Source organism: Eumetopias jubatus, unplaced genomic scaffold (assembly GCF_037043125.1).
Source record: "Eumetopias jubatus isolate StellerSeaLion01/CBP00866 unplaced genomic scaffold, mEumJub1_p1.0 scaffold_12, whole genome shotgun sequence".
NCBI classification, from domain to species: Eukaryota; Metazoa; Chordata; class Mammalia; order Carnivora; family Otariidae; genus Eumetopias; species Eumetopias jubatus.
This window is the reverse complement of record NW_028274818.1, coordinates 3,486,453-3,503,462: the sequence shown is the minus strand read 5'-3', so window position 1 is coordinate 3,503,462 and position 17,010 is coordinate 3,486,453. Positions and strand designations below refer to the sequence as shown.

Below are 17,010 nucleotides of genomic sequence, written 5' to 3'. Positions count from 1 at the left end.
AGGATGCTACATAAAATATTTGGTGAATAGAAGATCTTGGAAGGGAAGATGCTACAGATTCAGAGAAAAGCTTTGGGAAAATAAGGAGGGAGGATAAATGAAAAGGAAAACTGGGTAATTCAATTGTCTTTTTTTTATTCAGTTGTCTTCTTAACAAGAAGAAAAAGTGAATTAATTGTTCATTACCTGGCTCAATGACTTCATCAGTGTAAGTGAGGCCAGTTCCTTAAGCTGGTTAAAAAAGACAGCTAGTTCTTCACCCCCAATTACCTTTACAGCCTCCTCCTCTAAATTGCCATCACACAGGAATTAACTGAAATACAGTTTTCTATATATGTTTTGTCTTTTAAGATTTTATGCTTAGAGAATGTATGTGTGACAGAGACACAGAGAGAGAGAGAGAGAGAGAGAGAGACAGACAGATACAGAGAGAGGGAGAAAAGATAAGGCGGGAGAAGGGGAGGCAAAGAAAGAGAGACAGAGAGAGGGGGAGGGAGCGGGAGAGTGTGTGTGGGAGAGAGAGAGAGAGAGGGGGAGAGAAGAAGGGATTCTCAGTCTCTAATATTCTCTTGCCTTCATCTGGGGCCCACCCATCGGTCACATTTTTTTTTTTTTTAAAGACACCAGTTACTGAACTTCCCCTAATCTGTACAGGAAGATTTTGCAGTTTCTACTATATTTCACATTTAGTATATTTCAAGATTGTTTCCTGTGTCTTTATCAAAATACTAGCCTGTTATGTCCAAATTATGGTTTCCTGATTGTCTCTCCAGTAGACTTGAAAACCTCAGGAATAAAGATCATACCTTATTCCCTATGTATCCTCAAAACTTAACTCAATATTTAAATTAATGATATATAAGTGCTTGATGAATAAATACATTCGATAGTCCATTAATGAATTAATAATGATCCTAATTAGTTCTTTTTACAGCAGCTGGCTTCCCTGTGCACCACCATGTGCTCCTAAGTGAGAACACTCACTGCTTATGTTCTCTGTCATTCCATGTTCTCTATAAATTTCATTTTCTTCCCTTCTGTTTTATTTTTATTCATTAATTTAAAAGGGGGGAGGGGCAGAGGGATAGAGTGAGAGAGAATCTTAAGCAGACTCTCTGCTAGGTGTGGAGCCTGACACAGGATTCAATACCACAACCTTGAGATCATGACCTAAGCCAAAACCAAGAGGCAGATGCTTAACTGACTGAGACACCCAGGTGCCCCTCACTTTCTTTCTTTCTAAATCTAATGCTATACCCCTCCTATGAAACAATCAAACTGATTCTGAGGCCCTGCCTTCTTGCTGACCTCCATCTCTACCCCCACGGTTTCCACTATCCAGTTGTCCTTTCTGACATTTAATCACATTTCCCACTACTGATCACGGGGGGAAAGTAAGTTACTGGCTCATGAGAAAACTCAACAATTTAAATTTTGACATACAAGAAATGACTGATTGTCACTATTCTTCTCAATAAGGAAACCAAAGTCCCTAAATAAAAATAAAAATTTTACAATCCTTCAAATCAGAGTGCTAGTGCCTGGTGACATGCAGGCCTCTTCATTCTCAGACACTTCTTTGAAACTCTGTGAAGTTTTCTAGGTGAAATTTGCCAAAATTGTCTTCCCTGTCATAATGTACCAGAGTTCTTCTTTCATTTTCCATCAACTGTCTGAACCAATATAAGGAAACTGTCTACATGACTCCACAGAAAATATCACCTGTGCCTCTTCTCCATGAGCAGTTTAGCTAATGCCTCAATAAGCATCATCAAGGGTGTTTTTCCTTTCTGCATTGGCATGGCCTCAATGTGTTGTTGGTAATTGAGATCCCCTCCTCCATAGGGAGTTAATTACCACATGGTGCCCAATGCTTGTCCATAATTTCCCCAATTAGCAAGTAGAACTATGGTAATACACTAAGAGAATTTGTTGGTCAAAGAGAAGGTCTTTTCTTTTTTTTTTATTATGTTATGTTAATCACCATACATCAGTAGTTTTTGATGTAGTGTTCCATGATTCATTGTTTGCATATAACACCAAGTGCTCCATTCAGTACGTGCCCCCTTTAATACCCATCACCAGGCTAACCCATCCCCCCACCCCCCTCCCTTCTAGGACCCTCAGTTTGTTTCCCAGAGTCCATAGTCTCTCATGGTTCGTCTGCCCCTCCGATTTCCCCTGTTCATTTTTTCCTTCCTGCTATCTTCTTCTTCTTTTTTAACATATAATGTATTATTTGTTTCAGAGGTACAGGTCTGTGATTCAACAGTCTTACACAATTCACAGCACTCACCATACATAGCTCATACCCTTCCCAAAGTCTATCACCCAGCCACCCCATCCCTCCCACCCCCCACCACTCCAGCAACCCTCAGTTTGTTTCCTGAGATTAAGAATTCCTCATATCAGTGAGGTCATATGATACATGTCTTTCTCTGATTGACTTATTTCACTCAGCATAACACCCTCCAGTTCCATCCATGTCATTGCAAATGGCAAGATCTCCTTCCTTTTGATGGCTGAATAATATTCCATCGTGTATATATACCACTTCTTTATCCATTCATCTGTCGATGGACATCTTGGCTCTTTCCATAGTTTGGCTATTGTGGACATTGCTGCTATAAACATCGGGGTGCACATACCCCTTCGGATCCCTACATTTGTATCTTTGGGGTAAATACCCAGTAGTGTAATTGCTGGATTGTATGGTAGCTCTATTTTCAACTGTTTGAGGAACCTCCATACTGTTTTCCAGAGTGGCTGCACCAGCTTGCATTCCCACCAACAGTGTTGGAGGGTTCCCTTTTTTCCACATCCCTGCCAACATCTGTCGTTTCCTGACTTGTTAATTTTAGCCATTCTGACGGGTGTGAGGTGGTATCTCATTGAGGTTTTGATTTGGATTTCCCTGATGCCAAGCGATGTTGAGCACTTTTTCATGTGTCTGTTGGCCATTTGGTTGTCTTCTTTGGAAAAATGTCTGTTCATGTCTTCTGCCCATTTCTTGATTGGATCATTTGTTCTTTGTGTGTTGAGTTTAATAAGTTCTTTATAGATCTTGGATACTAGCCCTTTATCTGATAATGTCATTTGTGAATATCTTCTCCCATTCTGTCGGTTGTCTTTTGGTTTTGTTGACTGTTTCTTTTGCTGTGCAAAAGCTTTTTATCTTGATGAAGTCCCAATAGTTCATTTTTGCCCTTGCTTCCCTTGCCTTTGGCGATGTTTCTAGGAAGAAGTTGCTGTGGCTCAGGTCGAAGAGGTTGCTGCTGTGTTCTCCTTTAGGATGTTGTTGGACTTCTGTCTCACATTTAGGTCTTTCAACCATTTTGAGTCTCTTTTTGTGTGTGGTGTAAGGAAATGGTCCACTTTCATTCTTCTGCATGTGGCTGTCCAGTTTTCCCAACACCATTTGTTGAAGAAACTGTCTTTTTTCCATTGGACATTCTTTCTTGCTTTGTCAAAGATTAGTTGAACATGGAGTTGAGGGTCCATTTCTGGGCTCTCTGTTCTTTTCCATTGATCTATGTGTCTGTTTTTGTGCCAATACCATACTATCTTGATGATGATTGCTTTGTAATAGAGCTGGAAGTCCGGAATTGTGATGCTGCCAGCTTTGCTTTCCTTTTTCAACATTCCTCTGGCTATTCAGGATCTTTTCTGGTTCCATACAAATTTTAGGATTATTTGTTTCATTTCTTTGAAAAAAGTGGATAGTATTTTGATAGGGTTTGCATTGAATGTGTAGGTTGCTCTAGGTAGCATTGACATCTTCACAATCCATGAGCATGGAACGTTTTTCCATTTCTTTGCGTCTTCCTCAATTTCTTTCATGAGTATTTTATAGTTTTCTGAGTATAGATTCTTTGCCTCTTTGGTTAGATTTATTCCTAGGTATCTTATGGTTTGGGGTGCAGAAGGACTTTTCTAATACACCATGGGGATTAGTTGGTTTCCTCTTTAAAATTCTCTGGGACTAATAGAAAGCTGAAAGTTTTCTGGGCACCATTTGTTAAAACAAACATCAATGGAAAGGTCTCCTTTGAGTTTCCCTACCTAACGACTCCAAATTTTCATTCTCAGGTTGGAGGAAAATGTACATCTTGCATTCTCATTTCTGACATCTCTAAGAGGGGAAGAAAGGTTCAAACAAAGGACAGAATATTAGAATGGGAGAGGCAGCATAAGTGTTTCAGACTCATGGGAAACATACTTGTTCCTAGAATATAATGTGAGCATGATTAGTATTTGTTCAATAAACAAATAAACAAGTTAAATTTGGGTTACGGAGAAAAATTTGGGGCAGGGTTTTAGCTGAGACGTCTCCTTTGGTAAAACGTCCTTCTATTTCCAGATTGCATATTTACTCCCTCTCCCAGTGAGTCCAGACACTTGGGCTGGAAATAGGGCAAATGCTAGGCACTGATGGAAATGATGCAGAAAGACTAAAAATATAGAGATGTGAAATCATGCCTAGCACTCACAAACCAAACAAGCAAGGGAGGAATCTTGATATTTGACAGCTTAATATTCAGACCAGGAGTATTCAGTGAACAACAAAAGACAGTAACAAAAAATAAAAAACACTTTTAATGCTAACAACTACAATTCACAATGAAATTATAATAGATATGAATTTGTGTCCCCCCCAAAACACAGGTGCAACCTTCATAAGAAAGAAACTATAAAATGTTTACAAGGAGACACACTAATAATGGGTAGCTTTCATAACCTCTCTGCTCAAACAGATCAGAAGGAAAAATATCTCTAAGAATTTAGAAGGCCTAAGCAACAAAATAGTGAACTATATCTGGTAAGTATTTATTCAAATTTGCATTCTAATGAAAGAGTACACATGTTCTTTTCAAGGCACATGAAGAATGAATATTGGTTGTGTATTATGTCACAATAAAAACTTGAACCAAGGTCACAAAATGGTAAGAATACAAACAATATTCCCAATTCCAGCATAAGAAACTATCCAATGAATAACAAAGAAAAAAGGTTTTTCACCTGAGATTTTTAAAATCTATGAAATAATTGTTGGGTCAAAAGGGAAGTACAAAGGAAAATGAAAGAAGTTCCAGGAAATAATATCAATTACACTTCATGTAGCAGATTATGTGGGTTAAGTTTAAAGTGGAGATGAGAGGAAACTTCACAGCTTAATTATATATACATATATAATTAACACATATGTATATACATATGACATAAAAAATGAAAGTACATAGAAAGCATCAGTAAGTTAAATAGAACAACAAATTAAAGGAAAATTCAAAGAAAAAATAATACAAATAAAATACAAATAAATACCAATAATACAAATAATAGTTGAATAATACAAATAATATTAAAAACAATGATATGGGAGAAAAACACTAGAATGAATCTGTTCACACGTATGTTAAGTTCTCTGACAACAGACAGAACAAACTACCACTATAAGAACCAAAAAATAAAAGTAAACACAATTATACATAGTATAAAATGACACAGAAAATAATCATTTCTAAGAAATTTTCAGATGTCAGAATATTTCATACAAATTTTACAAAGAATTTTGAAAGTCTAGATGAAACGAATAATTTTGTAGAACACTAAATTCCATATATGATCCACCAAAAATAAAAGTGGCTTAGAAGTCATTTTCTTAGAAGAAATAGAAGATATTACCCCAGGGTCATGCCTCAGAAGACACTGTGCCTGTATTATTGCACAGAATTTCAATAACTCTTCAAACGTGAGATGATCTCAACCCAACATACCATAGCAACTCAATAAATACTTCTTCAAGATATAGAGAAAAACCCATTTGAATCTTCAGCTCACATAATGTTAAAAAATCTTGTGGATATGTCAATACAATGCAAGAAATTTAAACACTTGGAAAAAATATATCACTGAATGAAAAAAATTGGAAACTAAGCTTAGAGATAATGACATATTCTTCAGAGTAGTAATAACTAACAATTTGACTGTATAAAGTGAAATATTTACTTGCAACAAAAGCACAGTTAAAGATATTAAAAAAGAAACAATTGGAAAATTTCTCAAAAACTATCAAAATTTTGGGGCGCCTGGGTGCTGAGTCGGTTGACTGTCTGACTCTTGGTTTCAGATTAGGTAATGATCTCAGGGTTGTGGGATCAAGCCCCACATCAGACGCCAGGCTCAGGATGGAGTCAGCTTGGCCCTCTCCCTCTGCTTCTTTCTCTCTCTCTCTCTCTCTCTGTCAAATAAATTAAATCACAAAAAGTTACTGAAATCGTAATAAAAACTTATGACAAGCTGAAAGATAAAATAACTAAACTCTAAGAAATGGATATAGGCATAGAATTGATAAAATAAAAGCACATAAAAGGCATACAATTCACTGAATAGTTAAAATTTAATTTTAATGAATTAATTTAATTAAAGGGATGTGAAGTCTGGCCCATTACTCTTCGAAGGGCTGACTTGAACTCCTTGTTCCTCAGACTGTAAATCATTGGATTGAACAGTGGAGTGAGGATGGTGTAGGACACAGATATGAGGGTGTCCTGACTTGAAGAGTAGCTGGACTTGGGCCTTAAGTAGATGAAGGAGGCACAACCATAATGAACAGTTACCACAATGAGATGGGAGGCACAGGTGGAGAATGCCTTGTACCTGCCGGTGGAGGATGGGATCTTCAAAATGGCAGAAATGATGTGGATGTAGGAGATCAGGATAAGTAGCAGGGGGATGACCAAGACAAACACACCAATCATGAATATGACCAACTGACTGGGGCCCGAGTGATGGGATGCCACCTTGAGGACAGGGGCGATGTCACAGAAGTAGTGATGGAGCTGGCTGGAGGAGTGGAAGGGCAAGTGAAATACCATGGAAGTGATAATCTGTGCAATAGTAAAGCCACACGCACAGGCAGCAGCCACTAGTCCCACACACACCCGATGTCCCATGAGCTCCGTGTAGCGCAGAGGGTTACAGATGGCCACGTAGCGGTCATAACCCATGGCTGCCAGCAGGAAGGAGTGAGAGCAGCCAAGGAAGAGGAAGGTGAACATCTGGATGGCACAGCCCAGGAAGGAGATGGTCTTCTTCTGGGCCAGCAGGTCCACCAGCATCTTGGGTACAATAACGAAGGTGTAGCAGGTCTCAGAGCAGGAGAGGACAGCAAGGAAGAAGTACATGGGGGTGTGAAGGGCTCTGTCCAGCACGATGGTGGCAATGATGATGGCATTGGTGCCCAGAGTGAACAGGTAGAGGGGCAGGAAGGCTATGAAGAGGAGTCGCTGCAGCCCGGCCAGAGAAGAGAAGCCCAGGAAGATGAACTCCCTCACCAGGGTCTCATTGCCCTGCTCCATGCAGAGCGCCCCCACAGAGGAAAGTCAGGGACAGAGACAGAGGCCAGGTTCCAGGAAGGAGAGTAGAAATTATGGGAAAACCAGCACAAAGTCTGTAGGCAGTCAAGTCCTTCATTCCCCCCTCAGAAAGTTCTGCTAAGAAAAGAATTAAGGCTAAATATACAACAGAGGAACTGAGCCGATTAGGAGGCTTTCTCAAAGACTAAGACTATGGTATCTCTCTAGCCAAGGATTAAGGATCTGTCTCATTGGTTTTACCTGTATCTTACCTAAGGATTACTGTGTTTATCTTTTTACTAGCATCCCAAGGAAACTAGCTTTCCAAAAGTGAAAAAATATGTTTAATTTTGGCCATCTGAACTTGATCAGAATGTACAATGAAGGAATGAGTTGTGTTTGGACACATGTGAACCTCAGTTTGTCCAACCAAAAAATGGGAAGGGAAAGGAAGAATTCTCTAGCAAATGTGTGAGAAGAATTGTGTTTGTTGATGATTTCTTATATGCTAAGATCTGTGGTAAGAACATCATAAACTCATGTCAATTATTCATTGCAACAATCTTATGGCAGTATCCAAAACAATAAGAAAAAAAAAAAAAAAACACCTTTGGTGTTATTTCTGACAGACTGACTAACAGAGTAATTAGGGACATTCCTGGAGGCTCCACACTGGGAGCTTTGCCAAGAGTGGAACAGAAGACAACACTGGTTTAAAGAAGAATGTCCCCTATTCCAGGAAGAGAAGAGTCACCAGGGTGGTAAAAAGAGATTCATTACTTTTGTGGCATTTGCAGTTCACCTCCCTTTTCCCATTTTCTGTGCCTCAGAGAAACTCAGAGAACAGAGTTTTCCAGAAATGGCTCAGAGCTTGTCATAGAGCATGAAAAAGAATGGGATAATCGGTCAGTTTTCCAGGTACCAGTGCCATGCCATAAATCAGACTTTATGTCCTTTATATATTGTTATGTCAACAAGATTATTATATCCACAATATAAGATACCTTTTGAATATTCTGCTACTAAACACAGTCTGCAAGCTGCTAGAGAGGATCATTTCTAAAGTCATTTTTAGGACTAATATCAGATAATTCTTTCATGGGTGTATTTCCTAATTGTCCAAGACTAGGAAGTAAAGAAAGTGTTCTCTGTAAGCAAAATCACCTGGCCTTTATTTATCAGTTGCATCCAGTTTTTATTTACATATTTTTAAGTATATTTACATACAGATACATCAATTTCTGTTGAGGAATCATTTGCATCTGCTACCAGAATTTGAGTTTTTGGGTTCTTCTAGACGATAGTAAATGCTAGATTTCTAGATTCTAAGGTAAATGATGACAAACTTCTGAAACTCATTGTATCTATCATTAGAACTTGGAGATAATAAATTTTCATCTTTTCTTACTGGCTAGAGACTGGTCCTAAACTTAAATAGGTATAATTATTCATTTATTTGAAGTTAATATGAGGATACTCACATTGGCTCATATTAAAGCTCTTTAACAAATAATAGGGATTTTTCATTCCATAACTGTCTAGTTCTGTTAAATATAAAGTATATATTTACCATGTCTATACCCATTATATAATATGTATGTGTATAATAGCTGTGTATTTTCTATATTTAGAAAAACATCAATGAGAGAGTGTGCATACATAACACCCTCACCAGGACAAATGGATTTCTGTATTTCAAGACTCTGAGGCAAATCTAAATTTATACTCATTGCTTGTCCTTGCCTTAGAACTTTCCCAAAATTTTTCTGGATCTCCATTCACCTAATGCACAACCAATTCCCACCATACCCTAACTCCACTGAGTATAACATATGGAGTAGACCACAGAGTCTGGAATTCTCTCGATTCTGAAGGACCTGTATCTACCCAAATCCAAAATAGTTGTCTGAATTATTTGTCACTCAGACCCATAGAACAGCTGATTTCAGTTAAGTGGACTTTTTTTTCCACATACTATTAATATAACCCCACCATCTAAATGGATTGTGTTACTGGTATATTTGCCCCTTTTGTGGTATATGGGAACTCAGAAGCACAGTCCATCTGAGGAAATGGCCCTCATCTGCTCAGGAAAACATCAGAGACCACTACAGTATGTTAAATCTGTACTGTGCATAGAAAGATATAAGAGGAGAAAAATTAAAAAGATCTTCCAGCAAATACCCACAGGCTATAAAAGTAAGGTAAAAGATCCCCCCATTTGACCTGAGAAGATCTCTAGGTTAAGTCGCTTTGTGTAACTTTGAGCAAGACACTTCATTTAAGACACACATAAACTAAGGATGTTCCATCTCCTTACTTTAAAATTAAAAGGGCTAGGGTAAGCAATAAGTGTAATAAACTGGCCAGATGCATGGAAAAGTACTTAGGCAGAAGATCCTTGAGCACTACCTTGCAGAAGGAGTTTTGACTTAGAGCGAGAGTGGAGTATGACCCCAAGAGTCTTTTCAACTCAGGGAGTCCAAGATGCTCTAAATGATGATCCCTGATGTGCCCTTATATTCTAGAACGTATGGATGGCATTCAGGTTACAATTCCAGGAAATGATACTTGCATACCTTATTTTTCTGACTCCTTAGATACACCATTGGGATATTATGTAATCAAGACCCTCAAAATAGGAGGGTCCTGGGTTCCTCCAAAAGGGGGCAAATCTACGTATCTTTCAGATGCAACACTTTTGAGATATCCAGATATTTGTCTTAGGGAAAGCATCAATCAATAATCTGAGCAAAGTTACGTAGGCATCATCAGAGAATAAAGAAGTAAAATTTTTATCTTCTTCGATACACATGAAAAACCTGAACTTGTCCTATTAAAATGGAGTCTGAGCATCAGATTTCAATTATAGCTAAAAAGAGACATCATGAGTACATGGCAAAGAGAGAAGTGGAAATTCAGGATCTGTTTCTTTTAATCCATGAGTCAACCAGTTGGAAAGAAAAGAAAATCTCACTGGGAGCCAAACTGACCCAGTGAACATTATGAAAATTCATAGAACTCTTTGGACCACACCTCATCACTCTTAGGACCTTAAGTTAAAAGTAGCCCCCAGTTCTCCTTCTTAACCCTACCACTTACTGAAACCGATGTTCACAAGCCCTACCCATCACTCAGGCTCACACCCCACAAAGCCCCAGACTACATCAATATTCCTGCTATTCAGTAAGTACCTACATTGCTCTCCTCCTTTCAATTCAGACAGAAGGAGCTATTCAGTATTTGGGACCGCTTGACGAGTAGATTCTAAGCCAGAATTCAGAAACTGAAGAAATGACACCAGAAGAGAGTGAATCTGCCCTGAAGTAGAAACTCTCATCTGCATCGCTAGAGGAAGCCTGTGCCACTCATCAGGACCCGGGGCCCCTCCAGCCCAACTCACTGTCTGGTGAAGTTCTGATGACCAGCATGCAGGGTGGTTATTAGAAGCATGTACTGTGATTGTTGGACTCCTGAGGCTAGATCTACTACTGGAGATGTTGTCTTGGGGTTAATTAGAAGTCAAGTCTATTTTGGAGAATTAATGTCACCAGGTTCTCAAAGGTAGCCTTTTCTGAGGAACCTGGGGAGAAGGAGCAAGGAGCATAATTAGCTCGAGTCTGCATTGGAAATTGAGTCCGTGCATAGTGGATTCTGTAGGAGAAATCACCACAATTGAAACTGTATTCTACAAACCAAGTGGGAATTTTTCATTGAATTTTAAGTGAGGAAAATAGTATATCTGTCCAGTGATTCTCAACTTCAGTGTTTCTTAGAGTCAAAAGAGGGTTTAATTACAAATTCATCTTCTCAGGTTCTTGTCCATAGAAATTCTCATTAGGGACATTGAGCTACTCTGCCAAAAGCTAAATTTTAACAAGCATAGTCACTTTAGTTGAGCTCTATCATCAAATTGCTTGTTGTCTACAAATGTTTTTTAGTAGAGTGATGAAACATAAAGTTCTCACTTTCATCCAAGAGAATCCAAAATGAGTATAAATCTGGTCCAAATCCCAGCATGAATCATGAAGGCAACCTGATAATCAAATTTCTAAGGTTTACATGGAATAATAAGACAATTTTGAAAGGATGGGTCATATAGAGGCTCACTCTTCCCAGGAGTGAGATGCCTCAGTAATAAAAAAAAGAGCATGCTGTGGGAACAAGAAAGATAAATAGTACAGAGAGGAGAGCTCAGAAATGCATCTGTGCATTTTTTGACAACAGAAATGACCTCACATGTCAATAAGAAACCATGATTATTGAGTGAATAATACAGGGAAACAGACTTCCTCTATGTACCCCATCACACAAAGGAGATGTCCTGGTAGAATAAAGAAATGGCTTTCTGAAGACTCAGTAGAAGCACCAAGTGTGTGACCACCCCTGATGGAGCCCCATGAATCTACTGCATCCTCTAAACAATGTACTGTGCCCACTCTCCAGCACCAAGCATGTGTGAGTCTGGGAATCAGTGTGGGAGGAGTTGGACACAGCTCCTTCCATTATAACCTGAATGACTGACACACATAAGGTTGAGCTTTGTAGTTTAGAGGCATTATTTCTCCAAGGAGTGTTGCCTCTGTAGGAAACACAAAACTGGAAATTGAGACTTGCCCTTGGCCACTTCAGTCTACTTTGTTTTACTGTACAAGTGATCTGCAGGCAGAAAGGTTCTTGTTACACTAGCTAGGGTAATTGTTCCTATTTTGTGTGTGTGTGTGTGTGTGTGTGTGTGTGTGTGTGTGATTGCTACAGAATTGATTTTATTTTTCTGAAAACATTTCCTTGATATAAAAATTTAAATTTAGCTTATAGATGTGTAAGTTAGGAGCCAGAATGCTCTTCAACAGATGAATGGAAAAAGAAGATGTGGTCCATATATACAATGGAATATTACTCAGCAATTAGAAAGGATGAATACCCACTATTTGCATCGACATGGATGGAATTGGAGGGGATTATGCTAAATGAAATAAGTCAAATAGAGAAAGAAAAATTATCATATGGTTTCACTCATATGTGGAACATTAGGAATAGTGTGGAGGAAGACAGGGGAAGGGAGGGAAAACTGAATGGGAGGAAATCAGAGAGGGAGACAAACCATGAGAGACTCTGGACTCCAAGAAAGAAACTGAGGGTTACAGAGGGGAGAGGGGTGGGGGGATGGAGTAACTGGGTGATGGGTATTAAGGAAAGCACGTGCTGTGATGAGCATTGGATATTATCCAGAACTAATGAATTGTTGAACACTACATCAAGAACTAATGATGTACTATACGGTGGCTAACTGAACATAATAAAAAAAATAATTCAGTGTGTTATTGAATTCATTTTCCTAGCATTTTGCTTATCAGTGATGTTAGTCCACAGTATTTCTGTGGTGTCTTTGGCTTTGGTGTTAGGGTAATGTTACCTTCATGATATGAGTTTGAAAATCTTCCCTCTTCTTATGTTTTTTTGTTTTTTTGTGTGTTTTTTTTGGAAGATTTTACAAGGATTGGTGTTAATTCTTTGCATATTTGCTAGAATGCACCCGTGAAACCATCTGGTCCTGGGTTTTCCTTGTTTGGAACTTTTTAATTATTGACCAGTCTTTTATTTGTAAGGTCTTTTCAAGCTTTCTGTTTCTTCCTGAGACAGTTTTGGATTATATGTTTCTAGGAATTTATCCATTTTTCTAGATTATCCAAATTTAATTGTAAAGTTGTTCATAATAGTCCTTTATTATTTTTTCTGATTTTGAGGCATAGATTGAAATGTCTTTTCTTTCATTTTATTTTATTTATTTGAGTCTTCTCTTTTTTTTCCAATTAGTTTGTTGAAGGGTTTGTCGATTTTCTTTTTATTTTGGTTTTCAAAAAAAGTAGCTCTTAATTCTGTTGATCTTTCTTTTATATTCTTTTTCTAGTATCTCCTTCTCTAATTGTTATTATTTTACTCCCTCTGCTAACTTTGAACTTAGTTTGTGCTTTTTGGTCTTGTTCCTGAAGGTGTAATGTCAGGTTGTTTGTTTGAAATCTTTCTTCTTTAGACATTTATGGCTATAAACATTCTTTTTAAAAATATTTTTTAATTTTTAATTTTTTCATTGTTAGTCACCATACAGTACATCATTAGTTTTTGATGAAGTGTTCCATGATTCATTGTTTGTGCATAACACCCAGTGCTCCATGCAATATGTGCCCTCCTTAATACCCATCACTGGGCTCACCCATCCCCTCACCCCCCTCCCCTCTGAAACCCTCAGTTTGTTTCCCGGGGTCCACAGTCTGTCTTGGTTCATCTTCCCCTTTCATTCCCCCCTTTCATTTTTCCCTTCCTTCTCCTAATGTCCTCCCTGCTATTCCTTATGTTCCACAAGTAAGTGAAATCGTACAATAATTGACTTTCTCTGCTTGACTTATTTCACTTAGCATCATCTCCTCCAGTCCCATCCATGTTGATGAAAAAGATGGGTATTCATCCTTTCGGATGGCTGAGTAATATTCCATTGTGTATATGGACCACATCTTCTTTATCCATTCATCTGCTGAAGAGCATCTCAGCTCTTTCCAAAGTTTGGCTATTGTGGACATTGTTTCTATGAACATTGGGGTGCATGTGGCCCTTCTTTTCACTACATTTGTATCTTTGGGGTAAATTCCCAGTAGTGTAACTGCTGGGTCATAGGGTAGCTCTATTTTTAACTTTTTGAGGACAGACACTTCTCCAAAGAAGACATACAAATGGCTAACAAACACATGAAAAAATGTTCATCATCATCAGCCATCAGGGAAATTAAAATCAAAACCACATTGAGATGCCACCTTACACCAGTTAGAATGGCAAAAATTGACAAGTCAAGAAACAACAAATGTGGGAGAGGTTGTGGAGAAAGGGGAAACCTCTTACACTGTTGGTGGGAATGCAAGTCGATACAGCCACTTTGGAAAACAGTGTGGAGGCTATAAACTTTCATCTTAATTCTGATTTGCTGTATCCCGTACGTCTTAGTATATCGTATTTTCATTTTTGTTTGTCTCAAGATATTTTTTAAATTCCCTTTTGATTTCCTCCTTGACCCAATGATTGTGAGTGTGCATTGCTTAGTTTCCAGATATTGGTGAATTTTCCCATTTTCTTACTGTTACCGATTTCTGGTTTCATTCCATTGTAGTCAGAAAAAATATATCGTATTTTCCTTTTTGTTTGTCTCAAGATATTTTTTAAATTCCCTTTTGATGTCCTTCTTGACCCAATGATTGTGAGTGTGCATTGTTTAGTTTCCAGATATTGGTGAATTTTCCCATTTTCTTACTGTTACCAATTTCTGGTTTCATTCCATTATAGTCAGAAATAATACTTGGAATGATTTTGCTCTTTAATTTGTTAAGACTTGTTTTGTGACCTAACATGTGATCTCTCTAGGAGGATTTTCCATGTACACTTGAAAAGAAAGTATATTCTTCTGCAGATGGGTGTGAAGTTCTGTCTGTTAGATCTATTTCTTCCATTCTGTTGTTTTATTCTTCTGTTTCTTTCCCAAATTCCTGTCTGAATGATCCTTTTATGGAGGGTGGGGTATTGAGGTCTCCTACTATTATCATTGCTGTCTGTTTCTCCCTTCAGATCTGTCAATATTTGTTTTATATATTTAGGTGCTTTGATGTAGGATGAGCATTATTTATAATTGTTATATCTTCCTGTTAAATTGACACTTTTATCATTATATAATGATGTTTGTCTCTTGTGACAGTTTTTGACTTCTAGTTTGTTTTGTTTGGTATGAAGAGAGCCACCCCTGTTCTTTTTTTAGTTTTCATTTTCATGGAATATCTTTTTCCATCCCTTCATTTTTAGCCCATGTGTGTCCTAAAAGCTAAAGCAAGTCTCTTGTAGGCAGGATATTGTTGGTTCTTGTTTTTATTTTTTATTCATTCAGCCACTGTCTTATTTATTTTTTTTTTGATTTTTTTATTGTTATGTTAATCACCATATATTACATCATTAGTTTTTGGTGCAGTGTTCCATGATTCATTGTTTGTTCATAACACCCAGTGCTCCATGCAGAACGTGCCCTCCTCAATACCCATCACCAGGCTAACCCATCCCCCTACCCCCCTCCCCTCTAGAACCCTCAGTTTGTTTTTCAGAGTCCATCATCTCTCATGGTTCGTCTCCCCCTCTGACATACTCCCTTTTTCTTCCTCTCCTGTTATCTTCTTCTTTTTCTTTTTTCTTAAAATATGTTGCGCTATTTGTTTCAGAAGTACAGATCTGTGATTCAACAGTCTTGCACAATTCACAGCGCTCACCGTGGCACATACCCTCCCCAATGTCTATCACCCAGCCACCCCATCCCTCCCACCCCCAACCACTCCAGTAACACTCAGTTTGTTTCCTGAGATTAAGAATTCCTCATATCAGTGAGGTCATGTGATACATGTCTTTCTCTGATTGACTTATTTCACTCAGCATAACACCCTCCAGTTCCATCCACGTCGTTGCAAATGGCAAGATCTCATTCCTTTTGATGGCTGCATAATATTCCATTGTGTATATATACCACATCTTCTTTATCCATTCATCTGTCGATGGGCATCTTGGCTCTTTCCACAGTTAGCCACTGTCTTATTTTTGTAGTATTTACTCCATTGACACTTAAAAGTGACTAGGGAAAGTCTGGTTCATTGTTCATCATTGGGTTCATTGTTTTCTGACTTTTTTGTAGTTGGTTTCTTCCTTCCTTTCTTCCTCTCTTGCTGTCTTCCTTTGTGGGTACTATTTTTTAAGGAAAATAGGGTCACTACTACAGTCCTAGGGTAGAGAAGAGTATGTGTAGAATCCAGGAGAGATGGTAGGGTGCCTTTTATTACTTCACATACAAAGGCAAATTTTGATTGAAACAACCTCATTTAGGCAAAGTCACCCATGGCCAGATCCTTAGGAAATGTTAAGGTGCTAGCTAAGCTCAAAAGAATGTTCAATAGGTAAAAGAAAACAATCATAAATAACTATGACAATCTTGTGATGAATTCCAGAAATGAGGATACAGTAGCTGTTTTATTTTCTTGTGTGCTTAATTATGTATATATTTGTATATGTTAACCATTCCCCTCCTCTCTTAATATGCTGGTATATATAAGGTGTGTTGCTGGTGGTAAACATCATAATTCAAACTTTAAAGAAAGACCATCAAGGAATACTTAACCTGTGACACTCTGTGTCTCCCTTTTATGAAGATGAATGGGGGCACTCTTTGTGTGAGACATATTTGCATTATATTAGTTACTACTGTTTGAAAATGTAAACATGAAAGGAAGGGTATGTATGGATGTTGAATATCCAAATAGGAAAACTGTGCTGGTTATATTTTGTTGATACTTCATATCATACTTATTCTTCTCTGATTCTCTTCGCTCTACTCTTCTATGAGGACAGAAATCCTCAAAATCCTGGAGTCTGTCCAGATTCTTTGTGTCAGGGGTCAGGGACCAACAATTCCTGTCCCCTGGAAGGTGCTTCTAGCTGGATTAAGAAATTGACATGAGACAGATTAACAGGAGAAAATCAATTAGAATTAATAGGTATACACGTGGAGAATCCACATAGAAATGGGAATCCAAAGACAGGCAAAAGGAGATATGTACGTCATTGTGACCTAAGGAGAAGG

The 17,010-nt window shown here is 38.1% G+C and overlaps 1 protein-coding gene across 1 annotated transcript; it reads right to left on the bottom strand.

Moving 5' to 3' along the window:
- Nucleotides 1–6,416: 6,416 nt before the first annotated feature.
- On the bottom strand, nucleotides 6,417–7,358 carry OR10K1 (olfactory receptor family 10 subfamily K member 1). The gene has a single exon (XM_028091041.1). It carries the CDS (start codon nucleotides 7,356–7,358, stop codon nucleotides 6,417–6,419), a length of 942 nt encoding a protein of 313 aa, XP_027946842.1.
- Nucleotides 7,359–17,010: the final 9,652 nt, after the last annotated feature.